The 21973-nt window shown below is 43.9% G+C and overlaps 1 protein-coding gene across 1 annotated transcript in view; it reads right to left on the bottom strand.

Annotated features, from left to right (window-relative positions):
- The window catches only part of FTO (FTO alpha-ketoglutarate dependent dioxygenase), a 327644-nt gene that overhangs the window by 163760 nt on the left and 141911 nt on the right, over positions 1 to 21973 (bottom strand). Inside the window, exon 7 of the mRNA XM_080937058.1 lies at positions 14232 to 14351. Within this exon, the coding sequence (XP_080793184.1) occupies positions 14232 to 14351 (120 nt within the window). The remainder of the gene's footprint in view (positions 1 to 14231; positions 14352 to 21973) is intronic.

Genomic DNA, 21973 nt, shown 5'->3' with positions numbered 1-21973 from the left:
AGCTGCCTGAGGATGCTCAGTCTGTTCCTGGTTTCCTTTGGATGAAGGTCCTCCTGCACCATGCCTGCCTGGATGCTGCCATGCTCTCACCTTGACGATAATGGACTGAACCTCTGAACCTGTAAGCCAGCCCCAATTAAATGTTGTCCTTATAAGACTTGCCTTGGTCATGGTGTCTGTTCACAGCAGTAAAACCCTAACTAAGACAGCTGCATAGAGGAATAGAACCTAAGAGAGATGTATGCAGCAGACAGCAAACCCTGAGGAACTGGGTGCCAAGCCTTAGACATCAGACATGGGCTGACAGGATTTGGTGCTTTCCCTGCTGGGTTTGGTCTTGCTCTGGCCCAGTCTTCCCTCACTATGTCCCTTGGTTGCCATTTGGAATGGGAATGCATGCTCTGGGCTGTTGGATGTTGGAAGTATGTAATTTTCTTTTTACTTTACAGGGCGTTACAGTTAAGAGTCTGCCTTGGGGCTCAAAAGGGACTCTGGACTTCTGAAAGTGGTGAGACTGCGAAAGACTGGGGACTTCTGAAGCCGGGCTAAATGCATTTGGCATCATGGATGGCCTTGATCCTATGGCAGCCAGAGGTGGAATGTGATGGTTTCACTGAGAACTGTCCTCCCCAATGGGCTCATGTATCTAATAAACATTTGGTCCCAGTTGGGGGATGTTATGGGAACGTTTAGGATAAAGAGCCTTTCTTGAGGAAGTATGTCCCTGGGAGTGAAGAGTTTATAAAGCCTTGTCCACTTCCTGTTTCCTGTGTGTAGGTGAAAATGTGATTGGCCAGCTTCTTGTTCCTGTCAGCAACCTCATGACACCTGACCACTTCCATTCCTTCCTCATTATGATTGACTCTGTCTGGAACAATAGGCCTGAAGAAACACTTTCATAAAACAGCAAAAGTGCATACAGTTTAACCCAACAATTCTACTTCTTAGCATTACCATGATTTCAAATGTTAAAGGTATCATACAGAAAAATACTCATTACTATGTTATTTGTAAAAGTGGAAAACTGAAGATAATAGATTATGAAAGCACATAAGAGCCATGTCACAATTTAAACAACATACAAAAATGTTAAAATCTATAAGATACAATGTTATCTGGGGCTGAAATGATGGCTTAGTGTCTATAACAAACTGCTCTTGGAGAAGACAGGAGTTCAGTTCCTAGGACACATGCCAGATGGCTCTCAATTTACTTATAAATCTAGCTCCAGTACTTGAGCATCTTATTCTCATCTCTGTGGGTACCAGGACTCAAGTGCACATTTCCTGACACACACCCATATAAATGCACATAACTTAGAACAAATCTTTTTCATAAAAGATACTATGTACTATATAACTGAAGAACTCCCATATATAATTTTAAGTATGTGAAATATCTCTAGAAAGGTCTAGAAAAAACCTAGGAATAGTGCTAGGCACTGAGAGAAAGAAATTGGTGACTGGGGCGGTGGGGAACCAAGTGAGAGAGAAGGTCACTCTTTACTTCAGATGGTTTAACCCAGGAAATTCTGCTCATTTGGAAGACCCAGCACAGGGCTCTGGCATATAGGGTAACAACACTAAGTACTTATCCTGCCAGCCAGAGAGACAATGGTTCCACAAAGTAATACAAACATGCTGGGGGGGGGGGTTGGGGAGTGTTGGGGGGGTGCTGAGCATACAAAGCCAAGCACCACCTCTACAGTGACAGAGTGGAGGAAATGTCTCATAGAAACAAGCTTCGTGGTCATGTTTTGCTATGAGAACAGGGGTGACAGGAGCCAACAGCACAGGAGAGGCCCAGCTGCTGTGAGATGGGATGGGGGCTGTCCTGCAGTGTGGAGCTCCACTGGGCATGTGGGTTCCACACCCACTATGGTCTGTGCCTGCAGACAAGCCTCTGTGCCCTCTGATCACCTCTTTTCACTGAAGGACAATGTCAGATGGATTATCGCTCAAGCTGCTTCTCAGAGCCTGGCATCTGGGTGTGGGTATCACCGACAGTGACATTCAATAAGATCAGAACACAGAGTGAAGGCTGCAGGCAGGCCTTGGAAGAAATTAAACAATACCAAACATCTCTATTACCTGTTCCTTGGGAACGAGAAAAAAAATAGAGGGATATAAGAGAAGAGGGATTTTTCTGGGAAGCCCGAAACCCATTCGTTCTCCAGAGAATTATTCTGTAGGGCAACTCATAAGGGTTCTGGTAAAATGAAACAGTAGCCCTACAATGTCATTTCTGTCTCACAATTACCTAAGGAGAAAGGGTCTTTTCAATTAACCCCACACCTTAGGTTCCTAAAGTGAAGCCGAGCAAAGGCAATCTTCAGCCGCTCAGGGCTGAACAAGTTGAGGCTTACTGATGGCTCAAGAACCAACAGCTTGTGCCTTGGAAGGAGTGACAGCAGCACAGGGAGGGACAACAGTGAGGTGGAACAGAGATCCATACTTGTCGCTGGGAGAGCAGCGGCCCCTTACATTGCAAACAGCACCACAGCCTTTCACACAGAGTCGCCAACACAGGGTGGCACAAAGTGACGTCCCAGAAGCTGCCAGCCCAAGAGATGGCGGCATGAGCGTACGCCCATTCTGCCCTATTACCATGCCGGCTATCCTGAACCAAATCAAAGAACTCGGGAATGGCTGTTAGTGACATTTCATAACTTTTCTGTGCAGGCACTGGGTCTCCCAGACTGGCATCAGGATACAGAGAAAATGCATTTCCTCCCTGAGGACTCCAACAGTTAGGGTCATGCTCATACACAGAAGGGAACCTGTAAGTTGTTCACAAACAGGAAGACCTGCTCTGGACAAGGTTTAAAATTATTACTTTGACATTCACTTAATGGAAGGGAAATAAAAAGAAACTTGGTAAGGAAAATCACCCCAGTTTGTGATTTGTATTGTGACAATGTAGAGTTGCTTGTTGGCTGTGTCTAGGGTGCAGACCGACTATGAAATTGGGGAAAAAAAATATGATCTGACTTGTTCCCCAAGCAAAACCTCTGCAAACACAAGATAATCAAACTATTCTCCGTTCTATTCTTAGTGGCACATACTTGCACTTCGTGTCCAATGACTTTGAAAGTCATTATGGAGGAGAGGACTGTACTTCACAAAAAAAAATGCATTAGAAAAAAAAAAAAGGGCCCCTGCTAATCTTTCTCATCTTATCTGCCGATGCCCGACTCACACAAAACAAACTCCACGAAGTCTAATCAAGTTTACAAGAATAGAATGTTTTCCTGCCTACTGTATCTCCGCTCTGGCCATCTTTGAATACCTTCCGCCTGTCTCCATCTATCAGAATCCTTCGTTTTCCCACAGGCCTGTGTCAGACTCTGCCTTTCTCCTTTGATTTTCCTCCCACTGAATCACTTACTGCCTCTCGCCTTATCAGCCTGGGAGACCTAAGTCCCAGCTCTTTGTACAACTTCCCTTATCAGGACGACATGGAGCAGATGTATGATTAAATGACGAGATGAAGACGGAACATTTCTCTTCTGATGTTACAGTATTAAAATAGATTTCAAAGAAAATTATTGCCCAATTTTTTAGGTTATCACTCATGCAAATATCTGAGGAACATGGAATTATAAAAGTAAGTGTAAAAGGGAAGATTCTAAATTTTCAGATGTGAAATACTGAAGTATTAACGTGTTAGTCATTTTAGGAGACACTTGGTTTTCAATTACTAGTTAGTTCTCAGACCAACCAGTAAAAAGGTCAAGTTCCTCGGTGTTCACATTTGTACCCAAAAATGCAGTCAAGGTGATTCCAATCTGCCTGGGAAATGCTGCTTAGTTAACAACGCTAACAGAGTCAGAGCCTTCCTTCCATTAAGAAGAGGAGGAAGAGGAGAGGAGAAGGAAAGTAAGACTGATCCTAAGACTCCCACGAGCCATCCTGCGCTGCTCCGGCCTGTCTGGGAGGACAGTGTGTTTACTCTGTCTCTGGCTGAGGATGAAGGGCCAATACATGCTACACTCAAAAGGGCCTGGTAGAAGTGGCAGGTACAACTAATTAGTTCCCCCTTCATCCTCAACAGAATGGTTACACCGGGGGAGGGGAAGAGGGGAGAGGGACACACCTCCAGTGTCAGTTCCATCAAAGCCATTTATAAAGCCTGGATCCTCTGACTTCACCTAAGAAGTCAGGTCCATTTCCTGTACTCAGACAGCACAGCAGTTCTGTGGCTCATAAAATTATGGCCCAACTTTTCCCTTTGTTCTAGCAAAAGACTTCCTTGAGAAAGCAGTAATCCTTTAAAGCTTCCCAGTGCAAAGGTCTCCCCTGGTTTGTATTCCCCAGCCCCATCCCCCAGAGGAAAAGCTCAGTCACATCACAAGGCATGTCTTGGTTCCAAGCTGCACCGGGGCTCAAGGCTCCTGGTGAGGAAAGAAAACTGGTCATTTGAACATCCTTTCCTGGGATCTGTCTGAAGTGTAGACAAGCAGCAAAGATGAATATTAATATGCCTTCCATCATCAAAAGCTATTGCATACCCAAAGGATGATAAATATTTTAATCAGTTTTCAGCTTGTCTGGCGGAAGTCGGTTTATTCCTCGGGGATTTTCCTAGTTCTGTGCCCAAAACCTGCCCAGTGCATGCTGCTTTCTCTGTGTTTTGAAATTAACCACAACGAAGTTCAAGCTTTGCTACAGAAGTCATTTAATTTTCACACGATTTTACTCTAGTGCATTCTTTTTAAGAGTAGTGAACTCTAAGACATGAATGATGTCAAGAGACAAAGCCCTGCCTTCTTAAGTTGTGGCAATACAGTGACTCTGGGAAACTAAAAGCCTATTTCTCTCATTTAAAAAAATCCCCATATTTACACAAGTCATTTGCCAGTGATTTCTCAATCTTCTCAGCTAGAAATGCCGAAGGCACGCAATCAGCCTCTGTACTCTGATACTGCTCTCAAACACGCTGCTGCACAGGCAGATGGCTGTCTGTCGTCCCGAGGTCCCTCTAAGTGGAGAACTAAAATAACCCTTTGAATGAGGAGGTAATTTTGAGGAAACTTACTAGAGGCCAGGCTTCCCCACACAGTGGGACAGACCACACTGACCTTACCTCTAGTTCTCCCTTCTGTAAGTGTATAGTAAACACCTACTGTGTGCCAGCCAGTGTCCCAGGAGCTGGGAATGTAAGCAAAGCTGTCAGCTTCTCTGCTGCCCTGCCCAGTGAGAGGAGGCTGCAGGGACTTGAAGCAGACAATAAAGAAATTTACTGTCTAATGTTGAGATGCTATGGAGCAAGCAGAGAGGGCAAGGCACCCTGCAAAGAGGGTGAACTCCGCCAGAGGAGCTCTCTCCAAGGATGAGCCAAGACAGTGTCCAGGGACAGAATGAAAAAAGCAAAGCGGAGAAATACTCCAGAGGCAAAAATAAACACAAAGACAGCTGCAGAAGTGTGAGTCCTGTGGCTCAGAAAGCCACTCAAGGAAGATGAATTTCTGAGTGCCACGGGAGGTCTGGGCCAGGCCAGTGGCTTCCATTTTAAAGGAACTCTAGCTACAGATGGGCAGCCGGCACAGTGTACTAGACGCTGGAAGGCTGGTTACAGGGCAGTGCCCATAAGTGGCCAAGCTTCCTTCAGAGAAGGTGGTGAAGGCTGGTCAGGTGACAAGTGTATTTTGCAAAGAGTTTTTTTTTTTTTTTTAAAGACTTGGAGTTTAATCAAGTGGACACTCAAGCTTAGGCTGAACAATTGGACACTCAGTTACTGACCTGTGAGAACTGGGAGAGGGGTCAGGGATTTGAGATGTGCCTAATTTAAAGCACTTGCTACAAAATACCATCCACCTATCCCAACTACTATACAGGTGCCCAGGATCTCTTCAGTGCTGAGGAAGCACGGATTTACTGGGGACATTACATGGTGTCCTAGTGCCACTCTTCATGACGCTCACTGCAGTTCAGGGCAGTGGCTCTCAACCTTCCTAATACTGTGACCCTTTAGTACAGTCCCTCATGTTGTGGTGAGTCCAGCCATAAAATTACTTTGTTGCTACTCCATAACTGTAAATCATAATGTAAATATTGTGGGAATAGAGATCTTTCCAAAGCAGTTGCAACCTACAGGGTGAAAAGAACTAGTTTTAGGGGCATTAAAAAAAAAAAAAAAAAGCAACGCCTTAGTTCTCCCAAACATCTGTTAATATCCGATGATTAATTATGGGTGTTTTGTAATTCCAATGCTTAAGTAGCAGGGCTATTACACTATCAAGAAACCAGGAGCTCCAAGTCCCTACAGCTAAAGCAGGTATGTCTAAAACAGAGGCCCTTCCCTTTCAGAGCTGACTTCATAACCCCCATTTCTTAATTTGCAAGCTAAATTCTGTTAACCAATCAAAACCAAGCAGGAGATCATCCATCTGCTACACACTGAGAAAGTATTTACTCATGAGATGGTCACAGGTGGCTGGCTCCAGTAAAAACATGGAGAGAAAATGCAAACTTTTTACTTAGGTAAAGAGGGAATTAAAACCACCACTAAGCAGTGATTACAGAGGTGCTTTTAGGGGAACCAAAAGCTTATCATGTCCCCTTCTGAAGAGGAGACTCGTTATTTTTCAGGCGTCAATGAGGAAAAGCAGGATGGTGGTTATGCTACCCGATGTAAGGGGGGAGGCAACCGCATGTGTTCCCACTTCTCAGAGAAGCGAGGTTTTTAGCAGTTTGAGCACATTTTCCCTATAGGGACACTTTTTCAAAACTACCACAAGATTCCCAAGCCACCCCACAAATATTACAGTCAGCATTGTGCTCCACGCGCCTGTGAGGAGGGGGTGAGCGAGGGGAGTCACACTAATCTCTAGAACCCCTTTTCTAGATGCACTGTGTAGTCTACAAGCTCTCTCTGGAGGTCACTACAATAAGGTTCTTCAGAAGGCAACAGTTGTAGGGCCCACTCGTTAGCTAACTTGGAGATTAAAACGGCAAAAACCAAATGTGGCTGATATTCAGATGGATGGGGACAGCGCCTTGGGAGAGACTGCTTCCTTTTCAAAGCTGTGGGCTTGTTGCCGGTTTACTTATGTATTTCTCCAACACTTCACCCTCTGTACTTGCTGAGGACACAGTGCGGGTTGTTTCCCGTCAGGTGGCTGATAGAGCAGAGGGTAAGTGAAGGAATGCTCCCCCAAGCCCTCTCAAAAAGCACTGGAGGGAGGTGTATAATGTGTTAGACTTTGTCTTTCCTGGGAAAAATGGGAATTCCTGACACACCAGTCTGGCATCCAGGTTTCTGAATTCACACATGCATGTTATGGCCTGTTTGTCAAAGTAACCCAAAATACATTCCAGCAGCTGAGGCTACCACAGTTACCCAGGAGAAGTGCTAGGGCTTTTACACCCTTTATGCAGATTTGAATTTCATAGCAGTTAAAACCATTTGAAACAAGAGAATATACCTGTGGATTTTGTTTTGGTGTTCTTTTTTTTTTTTTTAAACAAATAGAACATATAAAATTTGTGTGTCTGTGCCATGCATATGTGTGTGTCTGTGCTATGCATGTGTGTCTGTACCATTCGTGTGTGCATCTATGTCTTTTGTGTATGTCTGTGTCACTCATGTGTGCGTCTGTGCCACGCATGTGTGAAGGTGGACAAATCTGTCAAATGCTCTGGTGCCAAAGTGAGAACAGAAAACCCTGCCTGATAATCTCAGGCTTCTCTCTGGGCAGTAACGGGTTAAGAGAGACGGCATGCTTTCGCTTGGCATTTCCTAGCTCCTGTCACATTTTCTATGATGTGAGTCTTGCTCTTGTGGTTAGAACAGAGGTGGCAGCCGAGCCCGAGTGTCCCTCGAACGTCCTAACACAGCACGGGAAGCTCTGCTCATACCGTCCATGAAAGGGTTAAGAGCAGGAAGTCTACCACTGGCCGGCTCTGATGTTCCTGCAGATACTGTCACTGGATGTATCCTCAGTAGAATTCTATTCAACACCTCTGTCTTTAAGTACAAAGCTTCAGGCTGTAGCAGCTTTAAGAAACATAAGTACCCCTTTTTTCTGCACACAGTATCTGTGTGTGAAATTCTCTAAAGGGGTTTAAGTATTTACCCTGAACACTATCAGCCGCTTTCTAAATTTTTCCTTATCCAGTTGCAAAACACTTCAAAGAGAATCACAAACACGGGCTTTTGTGTTTCCCCTGCACACTCTGCTGGGGAGGCTTAAGTCTGAGTTCTCTCGGAATTGTATTATTCTCCCCCCTGCCCCCAAAAGGACAGGGTACACACTAGGAAAAAAAACATTGCTAAGTCCACAGCAGCTGGGGGGCAGGGGTTGTTCTATGAGAAACTCAAAGATCTATCAAGAAGAACCCAAAGCACTTTAGAAAGGAGCTCAACATTAAATTACACAGAAGACAGCCTGCCTCCCTCTCTCCAGGTATTTTTGCTTTTAGAACAATAGAGCCTACAGCCGAGGGAAACTAGAGTGGAGGGTGGGTCAGCCAAGCCAATGGTTCGGCTCAGGATCACCAACAATGTAACTAGATTGTAGCTTTTCCTAGTTTCCAAAGATAAACACAAAGGCCCTAAAACACAGTGTTCCAGAGTCTGAATTAATGGGCGCTTCTAACTGTTTAACCGACTTCCACTCTGGGCCTATCTTGAGCCACAGAGCAATGTCCCAGTCAAAAGGGGGGGGGGGGGTTTAAAATCTTAATTAAAAACCACTGAATATTTCATACTACATCTTAAATTACTACAATATACTCTGCTCTGAAATTAGAAATGCTGACCCTAGGGTTGGAGAGATGGCTCAGTGTTTAAGAGCTTGCTGGGCTCGTGCAGAGACCCAGGTTCAATTCCCAGCACCCATGCTGTTGACTCAGAACCACCTCTAACTCCGGCTCCAGGGGGACCTGAAGCCTCTGGTCTCCAAAGGTGCCTGCATTCCTGTGCACGTATCCATACAAAGAAAATACACACAATTAAGGATGAAAATAAATGTAAAAATGAAAATAGAAATGTTGAAAAATTGGAGGCAAGGTTATGTTAGCACATTTAACTTAGTATTCATAGGAATACTTATGGGAGAGGCAAATATATACATATATAAATATACATACTGCATCTGGGTGGTTTTACCATTAATATGAGCCTAAAAATTTATATTTTATTGTTATATCCCCCAGGCCCCCTAAAATCTTTCGATTTAGGAGGAATTTTAATAAGAACTTATTTGTGCTATCTAAATACCATTATGTTTGATACGTATTTTAGCCCATAAGAAGCAGCTTTGTTCTTATGTTCACTTATAAAGAACTTTACCCACAGCTATAATGACGGCTTCACTAACCTTTCCTCAGACAGACAGAGCTGCTCTTTGGCTCACTCTTCCCACAGACAGAGGACCTGTCGCTGCAGCAGCAGGCTGCCTCCTCAACAAGCTCGCTGATGATTTATGCAGACCACAGTGACAAGCAGAGGAACATGACTCACCTGGAATTAACTATTATAAATAACTTGTCAGGGACGCCTTTACATTCTCAAGAACATTTCTCTGTTAAAACTTCAATAACAAGAACCTGGTTACTTTATGAAATGAGACACCCACTCATTTGCCACATCTCTCTGCTCTCCTGAGCCAAATTTTAACATAAATGAGCAAATTAAATGCCGCCTATAGCTTACCTAACATAATTATATGTTGTACTTTCTACTGATTCAAAACGGATACATTAAAATAATCCAGCCTTGGCTCTCACCCGCTACAGTCGGGTCGACAGAGGTTATTAAGGCCAGCGGCCACATACAGGCTGCTACTGTCGCATTAGGACTGTTGTGACAGGAAATGGTCAAAGGCCCTAAGAATAAGCAGAAGCCACTTTCTTTCCCAAAAGGAAAAGCAACAGCAATAAAGTGCATGAAAAAAATCCCGCAGCTCTTCCCAGGGCACTTCCTCGGGAGGCTCCTCTGGAATAACTCCTCTGGATTGTACAAAACAGAGGGTTTTAAGGTCAAAAGGAAATGAGTAAATGTCATCAATTTAGAGGATTTCAGCCCCGGCATTCTTCTCGGCCTCGCCATGAATTTGATAGTGTTAAAACATTTTTATAGGTAAAATAAATGTCAGGTTTGCAAAGAGCGATACCAACCCCTGGGAGACAAATGGCCTATCCACTGAATCGCAGACCAAGGCAAGCCTTTGCTGCCTCACAGGAGACGTGAGCTTTTCATCCTCCTCTTTAGCCGGCAAGAAAAGCTTGTGCGGTTTCTTTCAAATGCTAACTCTCCTATCCCTATCCCGAAGTGTCTCCTCATAATATGATAATCTTGGATGAGGCGTAGTGGGCTGGCTGAGAAAAAAATAATAAAATACAAATATGTGAATAGCACTCAAGTGTTAGAATACTCCTCGAGTGGTGAGCAAAGAAGGCAAGAAAGGTCTGACTGTGGTGCAAAGGGTCAGGCTGCTCCGGGCTCAATGCTCAATAAATTCACCAAGTAATATTCAGGGGAGAGGTTATGTTTTATCAGAATGTCATTCAAATATAAGGTTTAACATTTACATCACAAGAGCAAGCACACAAACTGTCCTCCGGGAGAGAAGCAGTGAGAATGAGCAGTGTACCAGGGTGTGCTTGCTGGGACAGGGAGTGGGGAACGGAGGCCGGGGAGTTTGTGTACAGCTGACTAAACTTTCTGAAATATGAGGCTGGTTATGACATGCGCAGCAATTACCACTAATGGGGGAACAGCTATTTCAAAATTCAGTTTCCATTCTCCTATAGGCTTCTGGAAACAACCCCTCCCAACCACATGAGAAAAGGATAAGAAGAGAGACAGAAATTACAGCACACGCCTCTTCTCTGGTACAAGGGCCCTCAAAGGCAAAAGGGGGAAACCAATGTGCATTGTCCAAGGTGGCGGGCAGGTCTTATTTTTCTCCTGAAAAGGACGAACGTGTGCTATAGAACAAAGATGCAGTGATCAAAGGCACCGCTTCACAACACACACATGATTCTATTAACGCAAAAAGATAACAAGGAGTCGCTTGTCTAAAATCATAATCATTTGGAGAAATATATTCCACGGAAGAAAAGTTTGAACTATCAAAAACTGCCCTTTCAGTTAGCTTAATTCCACAGAATGTGCACCAAACACTGCATTTCTGAAGTGAAATTGCTGTTGAATCTGTGAACCCACAACTGATTTCCTGTGTTATGGAATCTTGAAGATTATAGCTAACTTGAAGCAACAGGGGTAATTCTTGGCAGTTAATGGGACATTTATATGCATTTTCCTGAAAGGCAGCATCTTGGGACTGCCAACTGGCAGCTCAACATTGCCCCCTACTGCTTACAAGTTAAACCAAAAAGCTGGAGCAAGGCTGACAGCCAGACTCACCAGCCAATGCCCCAATACCCAAATACCACATGGCACTGCACTGTGAGCCTCAGAGCCAGGGACCTTTCCAGAGATTATTGCCCGCTGTCTCTTTCAATAGCAAAAATAATTTATCATGAGTTTATTAGAAATCTTTTTATAAAGGCCTAAAGCAAATGCTTCAACTTAATTTAGAAGAAACATCCCTTTTGTCTTGGCCCAATCCTTCACTCTGCTGATAATGATCCAACTGCGGTATGCAGGGGAGACACTTAAACATTGATTTTTTTTTTTTTTTTAATTTTCTTTTTTCAGTAAAGAACAGAGCTCTGGAAAATTCTCCAGATTGCTACTCCTTTAGCTTTTTGTTTTGGATTGATTCCTTCCTTCATTTCTTTATTTGTTTCTTTTTTCATATAAAATATAATAAAAAGAAGATTCTTCCTTTAACTAATCTAACTAGCAAATGTGTGTACTCATATATTGAGACTGACATACATCTACAGTCATATATCTTTTCAGTGAATTAATGATAAACACCTCGGGTGTGATCACAATAATATATCTTTTCAGTGAATTTATGATGAACACCGCGGGTGTGATCACAATACTAAAAATTTTACTTGGGGACAGGGTTGAATACTCCTAAATCAAATACTCCTAAAATAAAAACTTTTTTAAGAAAACCTTTTTTATGGCTGGAGAGATAGCTTGCTGGTTAAAAGCACTGACAGTTGTTCCAAAGGACCCAGGTTCAATTCCCAGCACCCACATGGCAGCTCACATCTGTCTGGAACTTCAGTTCCAGATCAGATACTCTCACACCGAAACATGCAGGCAAAGTACCAAAGTACATAACATGAAAAATAAATGATTAAAAATCATTTTATAAAATTACTGAGTTCTTTTCTTATTTCTAAGTCTTAATTTACAATTTGTTAGGATTATAATTTCAACCTCAGGTTGACATCCAACAATTAGGCTTCAGCAAGCAGGATCCTAAGTTCATATGTAGTTCCCACAAGCAAAGTTGCACACACCCTATAAAAACAGCATTTCCTCCGCAGGCTTGGCTCAGGAGCAGAGCTGGCCAGGCAGAGAGGGAATCTTCATCATTCCCAAGTTGGCTACACGGTGCTCTGTACTGACCCAGGGTTTGGGGAATCTGCCTTTGGGATTATTATTATGCTAGGAGGGTAATGGTATCCCTTTCCCAGATGTGGATCCTTGAAAAGTCTGAATGATCTCAGAGATGTTCATTCCGATGTACACTCTGAAGCTGAGGCCTTCATATTGGCAAGCTGATATTTCCATCATTGTAACACAGGGATTACTGAAGATACTATGTTCACATCTTCATCAAAACAGTAACACTAAGTTGGTGGCCAAAGTGGCCACTTTTGGAGGTGACAGACAGTGTTCAGTATGGGCTACGATTATAGCTCCATAGGTATATATGTATTTCTCAACTCATCAAACTGTATACTTTACGCTTGTTTAGCTTCCTGTTCGTCAACTATAGGTCCATGAAGCTGCCGGAGAAGCATTCTGGGTGGGGACTTGCGACCACTGCACACCCTGCAGATGAGTCACTGGTCTCCACAGCCTTCAAATGCTGTAAAGTGGCACTCTCCAGAGGTCAGCATGCTTTTATCGCCTTTCCTCTACACCCCAAAGCTAAGCCCTTGGAGGCAGATCAGTGAGTAGACAAAGGGCAAGAAGCCCAGAGCAGGCCTTCTAGAGTTCAAATTCCAGCTCTGCCACCTATTAGCTGGTGACCTTGGGAAAGTTACATGAGGCCTTTGGACTACTGCCTCCTGATAGTGAAAGTGAGACAAAAGTCATACCTATCACATGGGGTCACCATGAACAATGCCTAAGTTCTCAGTACTCATAAAATCTTTAGTAATCATAAAACTATCACATAAGCATCTGCTGTTGCTATGATTATCCAAGCCGAGGCTCATCAAGTGGCTTCAACCTGCCACCTAGCTTGCATGTCCATGTTCCACACATCCTAAGTGCTCCCACTTCTCATCTTGCTTCCACAGTTCCAAGACCTATTGTCACTCCCCAGATAGCCCACCCCACCCTCTCCTCTCCTCCTGGTCCTCCAATGAGACCAGCACCTTTAGAACAGTCGGTGTAATGACCTGAACCGTGTTCATGCATGGAGAGGAGAGGAGACCTTGAGAGTACGTTTTCTCCTTCCATGGCATCCTGGCTCAGCCATCATAACCCTCGTTATGCCTTGTTGGTCCCAGGTCGTCAGGTTTGGTGACAACCGTCCACCGTTCTGACCCATCTTGCCAGACCATGGCTTTTTATGTTTTAGGCCCCACAACAGGGTTTTATTTTAGCTATAGTAGTGCATGGTGACAGTCACATTTCTCTCTTTACTGAACTGCTGGGCTATGGTGAGTAAAGGCATGTGGCAGCCTGGGCTTTCATCTCAGCCACCTATTTAGTGACCCTGCACAAGCACCTAACCTAACTTCCCTGTATCTAAGCTTTCACATCTATAAGTTAGGGCTCACAATACTGTTCAAATCAATTGTAAGAATGTAAAATCTTGATTAAGAAAAACCCTCTGAATAGTCGCTGGTGCATAAAACCACAAATAAGTGCTGGGTACTGTGTTACCCTGTTCTCATGCTGTGTCCCAGCTCACGTCTAGTGGGGTGCCCTCTGTGAAGAATATCAGAAGCGTTTCCTGAGGCTTTACTGACAAAATTGCAGGCTGCTCCCATTGCCTCATACGAGATAACCTAGCACAGCCGTTTAGCTTACAGAGTATACATTTGCCTGCGGAGATTACATGGCTGAAGGTCTGCACAGTGCAGTGCCCCAGAGAATGCGCTCAGACCTCCTGCACTTACCACACGCTCCATCTTCTTCCACAGCTCCTCCAGCTGCGTCATGGGCTCACACCACCAATCAGTGCAAATTCTGTATCGATTTCCTTGAAACCAGAACTGCCTCAGCCACTCAAACTCGACCTGTGGACCAGAGCAAGAAGGTGGTGGTTATAATGTCCTTGTGATAGACCAACAAGGACAATGGCTTCCCCGCTCGTCTCCTTTGGCAACTTAATAGACAGAGGGTGAGAGAGGCGAGAAAAGCTTGACCTGAGCAGTTCCCAACACACCTTAGGATCTCCAGAGCATTCTGAAAGCCGAGGAAATGGAACTCTTAGAGTTGAGAGCCGTGAGGATGACAGCCCAGGTCAGGCCACATGTTTTAGGTATATGGAACAAATATTCGGAAGTATAAGTAGCATCCACCATGTACAATGGAAAGTCGTAATGGAGTAGTTAAACATCCTTAGAAAAAGCTAAGAAGGCTATGGCGTAGACAGATATTAAGAGTATCATGTGTTAATTCTTAGACTGAAAATAAAGAACTTACCCAAGGGCTGGGAGAAGCTGGGGATTATCTTAGTCACATAAGCGAACAATACATAGTCAGTTATAGATGCATTCAATATCTTACGCAGACATTAAGGTTCTCACTTGGTGACTCAGATAGGGCCAATCACAGTAGGCAAACAGTAGCAAAGGCAGAAGGCACCAATGTATGTTCTTTTCTGTGAAGCTACTGAGCTGCTTGCATTGAGCCCTTCCTCCCACCCACACCAACAGGATGTACATGATCATGCCTTCTCCAGGCCCAGTCCTGTTGTGTGGACGACAGCCACGACACTACTACCAGTAGGACCCAGGGTGAGGCCAAGCGTCCCTTCCCACTTCTGGTTTCAGAAGAGCAGAGACCCTGAGACTACAAAAACACAAAAGGAGCCCGAAGACAACTTGCTGTCAAACTGGAGCCAACGTAGCAGGACATGGGAGGATAAAGCTAGGTCTGAGGGGATGGGGGAGAGCGGCTGCTCTCTCAGAGGCCGAGGGGAGGGGGAATGGGAGGGGGCAGCATTTGAGATGTGAAGGAATAATTTTTAAAAATGCATTTAGACTAAGTACATAGGTTGATAAGTTTATAAACGGACAAAATATATGTAAAACTTTACATAGTAACAATTGCCACAGAAAAGATGTAGAGCACTTACATAATCATGAAAATATATCACAAATCCCTATTTTCTCAGGCTTTTTCCTGCACCTCACCCTGGTCTGAGCAGCTTTGTCTATATGTTAATTTGCTAAAATGTCAAGTGTCTGGGAGACAGTTACTGACTGGATGGATGATCTATCTCCAAAGCCCCTTTCTGCTCAAGCCAGTCCTTGCAATGGCAACAATCTCAACGCATGAAGATCAGAGGCTGACCAACATTTTACACGCAAGTCTTCTATGGCCTGTCTTCCGCTTGAACATCAAACTATAGCATCAAAATATAACTCCACCCCACCCCCAAACTCCTCTCTACTTTTGCTCTCCAAAGAAATGTCTAGCGACCCCAGCACCATGCTGTGGTGTCTGCTTTGCAGAGTGATCATGTTCCACTCGGAGCTGGGCTGCTGTCATCATGGCCTGTGAGCACAGAAGATTTCCATTTGCTCCTCCACAGTGAACTTCCATGAGACAAACAAAAAGCAACGTGTGAAGATTAGCAACGGTGAAAACGGCTCAAGTAAGAAACTGGAGAAGACCTAGTCTAATGGAAAGGTTTCGGTTTACTCTAAATAAATGTTTGTTTGATGTGCAGAACTGATTTCAGCTAAAGCTGTTTAAACAAAACAGGAATGTGGGCAACATTAAGACAGTTGCTAAAGCTTTACCTGTGGCATTAAAAGGCAGTGGCTAACAGAAGGTAAGTTGAGTACTTTGAAGGGGGGATGAATATGACCACAGTTCAACTTCAGTAAAGGTCTGGGTTTAGCAGCCCATTTACTAAGAGAAAAGTGAGCACCTTTTAAAGGGTTGCATATGAGGGCGTTCACACTGTCAGAACAGCCTGCTGGCAGAGCCTCTGGCCTGTCTGTAGGGAGTGGTGAAAATCTTCCCAACACTGCTCCAACCCTTGCACTGGCTATTTCAGCAGAAGAGGATAAATTTGGAGGCCTCGACCACCCTAGTAAAGAGGAAATAAGAAGCCTACTGTGTGCACTATGCCCATCAGCTTATAAGGGCATGGGACTGTCTTCTGTGACGGAGAGCTTGGAAGCAGGAAGAGGGCGTACGAAGGACGCTGCCATAGAGCAAGAAAGCAACAAACAAACATGCAGACAAACAAACCTTCTCTTCCTCCTCAGACGTCTCAGTCTTTGTTCAGCCCACCAGGCTGTATGAGCCCCGGAACCCACATGGTGGAAGGAGACACCTGGCTGCTCTGACCCATATGCACACCATAGACTGAGCTCTCCAACCTCCAATAAAAAATAAACTTCCTTCTTCTCTTCCTCCTCCTCCTTGTTCAGATTTGGATATTCAGGAAAGATAGACAACTAGGAACATGTAATGGATACATTCCCGACATATACAAGCTATCAAATTAAATCAAGATATAAAACAACCTAAATCCATAAAAAGTAATGAAATTGATGAAGTAACAAAACAAACAAACCCTTCAAAACAAGGAAAAGACCATTAAACTCTTAAGGAAGAGCTAACACATAAAACAGAAAGGGACGGAAGGCTACCAAACACTGAACAAATCCAGTGTTACCACAATCCCCAAAGCATAGGACGCCAAGAAAAGGCTGCAGACTAAACTCACTGGTGAACATACACGCCAGAGTTCTTAACAAAATCCTCACAGTCATAAAACATGACCCATAACCAAACTGGTTCCATTCCAGGCATGCAAGGATGGTTCAACATCAAATAAAGATGCAATAAAGCACAGACATTATGCAGGACAGAAATCATAGGGCCACCAGTAGATACAGAAGAGGCCTTTAACAAACCCATGTCCCTTCATTACAGAATCTCTGAACAAATTACAAACAGAAGGAAAGTATAAATAATCAAAGCTATATATGACAAACCTATTGCCAATATTCCACTAAATCCTCTAAAACCAGGAATCGCACAAGGCTTTTCACATTTACACAGTTACTCATTATAGAGTTCAAAATATTAACTAGAGAAATATGGTGAGAGAAAGAAAAGAAATGCAAACAGGAAAAAGTCAAATGATTTCTATTTACAGATAACATGAGCCTAAACTTTAGAGACCATAAAGACACCTTAGAAAAGTCTTCCATCTGATGGCTGCTTTCTGCCTAGTGGAAAGATGTAAAACCAACACAGAAACAAACCCTTTCATACATCTTTAAGTTGCCAGGAAAGAGACATGGGAAAGCCCCACTCATAATAACTTAACCGCCTTCCTCATCAGAGGAGGAAAAGAGTCCACAATGAAATGTGAACTACTGAAAGAAATGGAAGCCCCAGGTGAGGGACAGCTCCCCTACTAAGCTCATGGAATGACAGGGTATCATTAAAACAGGTATATTATAAAAAATGGTCTATGAATTCAATACAATTCCCACCAAAAATCAAATGACACTGTTCACAGAACTAGAAAACAAAACTTCTAGAATTCATACAGAAGCATAAAATACTCCAAACAGCAATGCTAAGGCATCTCGAACTTACTCTCAGAGCATACTATAAAGTCAGTGATGAAAACAGGCAGACGAGTACAAAACCAGAACCCACGGACAGGGGAACTTAACAGAGCAGCCAGAAATAAACTCACATAACCGGGGCCATCTAATGCCTTACAAAGATGTCAAGAATGCAGATTGGAAAAATGACATTCTCTTCAATAATGGTGCCGGAAAGACTGGGTGTTCATGCGGGCAAGAATGAAACAAGTTTACATTCTTCACCATAAAGAAAATCAATTCAAAGTGGACCAAAGACTTAAATAGAAGACTTGAAATACCAAGAAAAGTAAAACACTTCAGAATACAGACATAGGCAAGAACTTTCTGGAAAAGACCTGAAAAGCACAGAAAATAGCCCCAAGGATTATCAATGAAATTAAAAAGCTTTTTTGCACACAGACAAAAAAACAACCATCAAATTAAAGAGTAAACCCATGGAACAGGAAAACAATATTTGCCAAATATACACTCAACAGGGGTTTACTACCTAGATTCCAAAAGAGCTCCAAAACTAAATACCAGAAAAATCAAATCATCCAGTCAATAAATGCAATGGACTGAACAGACAGTTCTCAAAGGAAGAAATACAAGTGGCCAATAAATACTTGAAAAAGTATTCAACATCCTTAGCCATTAGCAAAGTGCAAATTAAAGCCACCTGGAAATTCCACTGCAGCTCAGTTATCAAGAAAATAAATGACAACACATGGTGGGGTGGTGAGGCTGTCGGAAAACCAGGCCTCTTTCATGGTGGGAACATAAATGGGTGCAGTCATCAAGGAATCAACATGGAGGCTGCTCCAAATCCAAGCTAGTACACTATAGGATGCAAACAGACCACGCCCGAACCTGAGTATACCTAAGGACTCATCACACTATAGAGACAGCCACATGTCTATGTTCAGTGGTTCAGAGCAGTAGAGATCCAGAACCGCCTCAATGTCAATCAACAGGTAAATGTGCTGGGTTTCAGATCCTGGACATGAAGCTCAGGTGCCTATGTAACATGTCAAAGTAGACCTGGCCTACCGGTTCTCCAGGTATCTGTCAGTCCCAACCCGTTACAAGCAAGGCATGGTTGCTTTAACCTGCACTGCAGCGGGGCTTCCCCTCCCCAAGAGGCTCTTCCCTAAATAATCCAGATATTTTTCTCTTGCACTCTCTCTCTCTCCCTCCCTTCCACCTCCCCGCCTCTTTCTCTTTCCTTCTCCCTTCTACCCATCTCTCTGTCTGCATGAAGATTTCCCTGGCCTAGTTCCTTAGTTACTCACCCAAAAGCTGGCCCCAAATAAACCAGCCTTTTGACTCTCAATTCAGCTTGAATTGGCTTAATTTCTTTGGCTGCAGATAAGACCTATTAGAATGGACACAGAACGTGTGGTATATAGACACAGTGGGAGTTTATTCAGCTGTGAACAAGACCGTAATCATGGCATTTTCAGGAAAAAAACTGGAACTACAGATAATTATGTTAAGCAAAATAGGCCAGACAAACATACAGCAGAATCTAGATAAAATGTGCATTATATGTTTATTTGTACATGCATGCCTACATACATACATATACGCATGACTAGAAATGGAAGAGACTATGAGACAGAGGAAGAGTTCCTAATGGGAGCATGAAATAAGATAGGACACAGAGAGAAGTGAGGCATGAGAGCCTTTATTGTGAATGCTAATTAGAAACAATCGAGGAGGAGGAGGTAAAAGAAGGCACAACCATACCTTTCTTAGGCTGAGGGAGATCACTAACAAGGCCAGACTGGACCATAGAGCTAGGCCCTGAGTCAAACTGCAGGTGACAGTGGGAAGAAATAAAGGGGTGCAGTTGGGGAGTTGGGGGGAGAGAAACAACAACAACAACAAAATTCTGCTTGAGAAATTCCTTAATGAAGCTGAAGTCTCTGTAAATGAATAAAAATGAACATAAAGCACAAAGAAGATTAGAAAACAAACAAACTAACTAACACCACTTCCATCAACAAGACAGTCTGAGAACAGAAATAGACTTAAGTTCTGAGGTCAGTGGGAAGTGTTCTGTGCTACAGAAGACCTACACCAGCTGTGACACAGGGTTACTCACATAACAGCCATACTGGTTTGTCTAGTACATGTCAAATTTCTGCCAGGGATAAAATATATTAGCCACAGAAGGCCACAAGCCCCAGGACTGTCTGTAAGCATCTCACAGGCCTAGAGAGTCTTTTGAGCAGAAAGGTTTTCCACCCCTGCTGGCTCACAACCTACACCCCCCCCCCACTCCCCGCCATGCCAGTCAAGAAGCTGAGCACTGGGACTTGAGCCAAGCAGAGGCTGTCTGCTAAGTAGTGTCAAAAGATGGCACGTTTCCGTGGGCACCAGATCCTACTCATCGGTGTGGCCTGGCCGTTTTACTTCAGGGCTGGGGGTGGGAGATCATGGAATTTTACTCAAATGCCACCTTCACGACTTTCCTCATTACTGAAAGAATTTCCCTCCTTCAAACACCAGGGATAGGAAAGCTACAAAGTAGGTTTGCACAAAAGTCAAGGAGCTGGGTCTTATTATAGAAGCCCTAAAGCAAAAACAAATCAAAGTGCGGAATACTGAGAGACTTAAAAGGTTCCAACCATGTGAGAAGTAGGGTGTCCATCCTTTCTAGACAACAAAACCCACGGAGGAAGCTGAGAGCAAGCAGAGCAGAAAGAAAAAGCAGAATACACCAGGAAACCAAAACTCAGACAGGAGACAGAAAGGTTGCACAGGCAACATGGGTACCAGAATGTAAGAACAGACACAGAAGAGCTCCTGAGGGTCTGGCAGTCTTCTGCTCACATGTGAACACACTTCCCGAATTCTAACATGCACAATGAAAACTATTACCCTACCACCTGAGCAACTCCCAAACAGAGTCAAATGAAAGCCCATGGAGAGAAGAAAGTAAACTGCAGCCTGAGGTCCCGCTGATCATGAAAGGCCTTCTGGACCTTCGAGAACCATGAAAGCAACTGTATGGTGGCTTCCGGTTCACAGCCACAGCACAGAGAACCATGTCCACAACCTTTGTACTTGCACCTGCCTTACCACAGAACAGTCAATAGAGATGAATCTGGTTTAGTTTTCCCTCGGAAATGCCAACAGACTATGTGAAGGGGAAAGAAACAGGATCTATCTGCCTGCCTGAACCTCAGGCAGTGAGCACTCCGGGGTTGTGGAGCGAAGCTTAAAGATCAGCCAGGGATGGTGGGGCACACCTGTGGTCCCAGCACTCAGGTGGCTGAAGCAAAAGGTTGTGAGTCTGGGTCCAGCCTGACCTACATAGCAAGCATCTACCTGAAAACAAGATGATGAAAAGAAGAAACACTACAAAAATCATATTTCAAAACCATCACCACATAGGCTATCACCCCGGGAAGTAAGCAAACAGTGCCTGCCTTTTCTGTTTGCTTAGACTCTTGCTTTGGCCCCAGGTCAGCTCTATGGCTTGCTCATGAGGCTGAGCACATGTCCTAAGGAACATATGCCTCAATATACTATGTGCCTAGTCCTTCAGCACTAAGGGCACTAGAGTAGGGCAGTGTTCAGCTCCAGCTGCACAGACACACGAGGCTACTCCAGCGCAGCTCTGGAGAGAGGTAGGAGAAAAAGAAACTGAGAATCCAACGGTGCTGCCCACTGTGTCGCTTCCAGGAAGAACTTACTAGAAGTTTTTGCAATGCGATGGTTTGAAGAATCAAACAGCCAATTTAAGAACGTAGAGGAGGATTTGGCTTATAAAGGAATTTAAATCTTTTCTCTGCATCTTGAAGTAGGGGCTATCACAAAGCCACCTGCTTCTTAGGCCTAAAGTTCCCCTGTTGCTAGAAGAAGCATTCCTAAGTGCAGATGTCTTCAAAGTATTCAGAGTTCCTCATTATAATCAGCCCAGTAAAGGCACTTGGCCTTGAAGAAAGAACAAACAAGTTAGATAACTACCAAGAATGCGCCTGTAGCCAGCCAACACTGGACAGAGCTCAGGCCAGCTTGCAAGACAACAGTTTCCTAAAGAGCCAACCCACCAACTTAACCTT

Source organism: Micromys minutus, assembly GCF_963924665.1.
Source record: "Micromys minutus genome assembly, chromosome: 24".
NCBI classification, from domain to species: domain Eukaryota; kingdom Metazoa; phylum Chordata; class Mammalia; order Rodentia; family Muridae; genus Micromys; species Micromys minutus.
The sequence above is the reverse complement of the archived record's forward strand: the minus strand, read 5'-3'. Positions and strand labels throughout refer to the sequence as shown.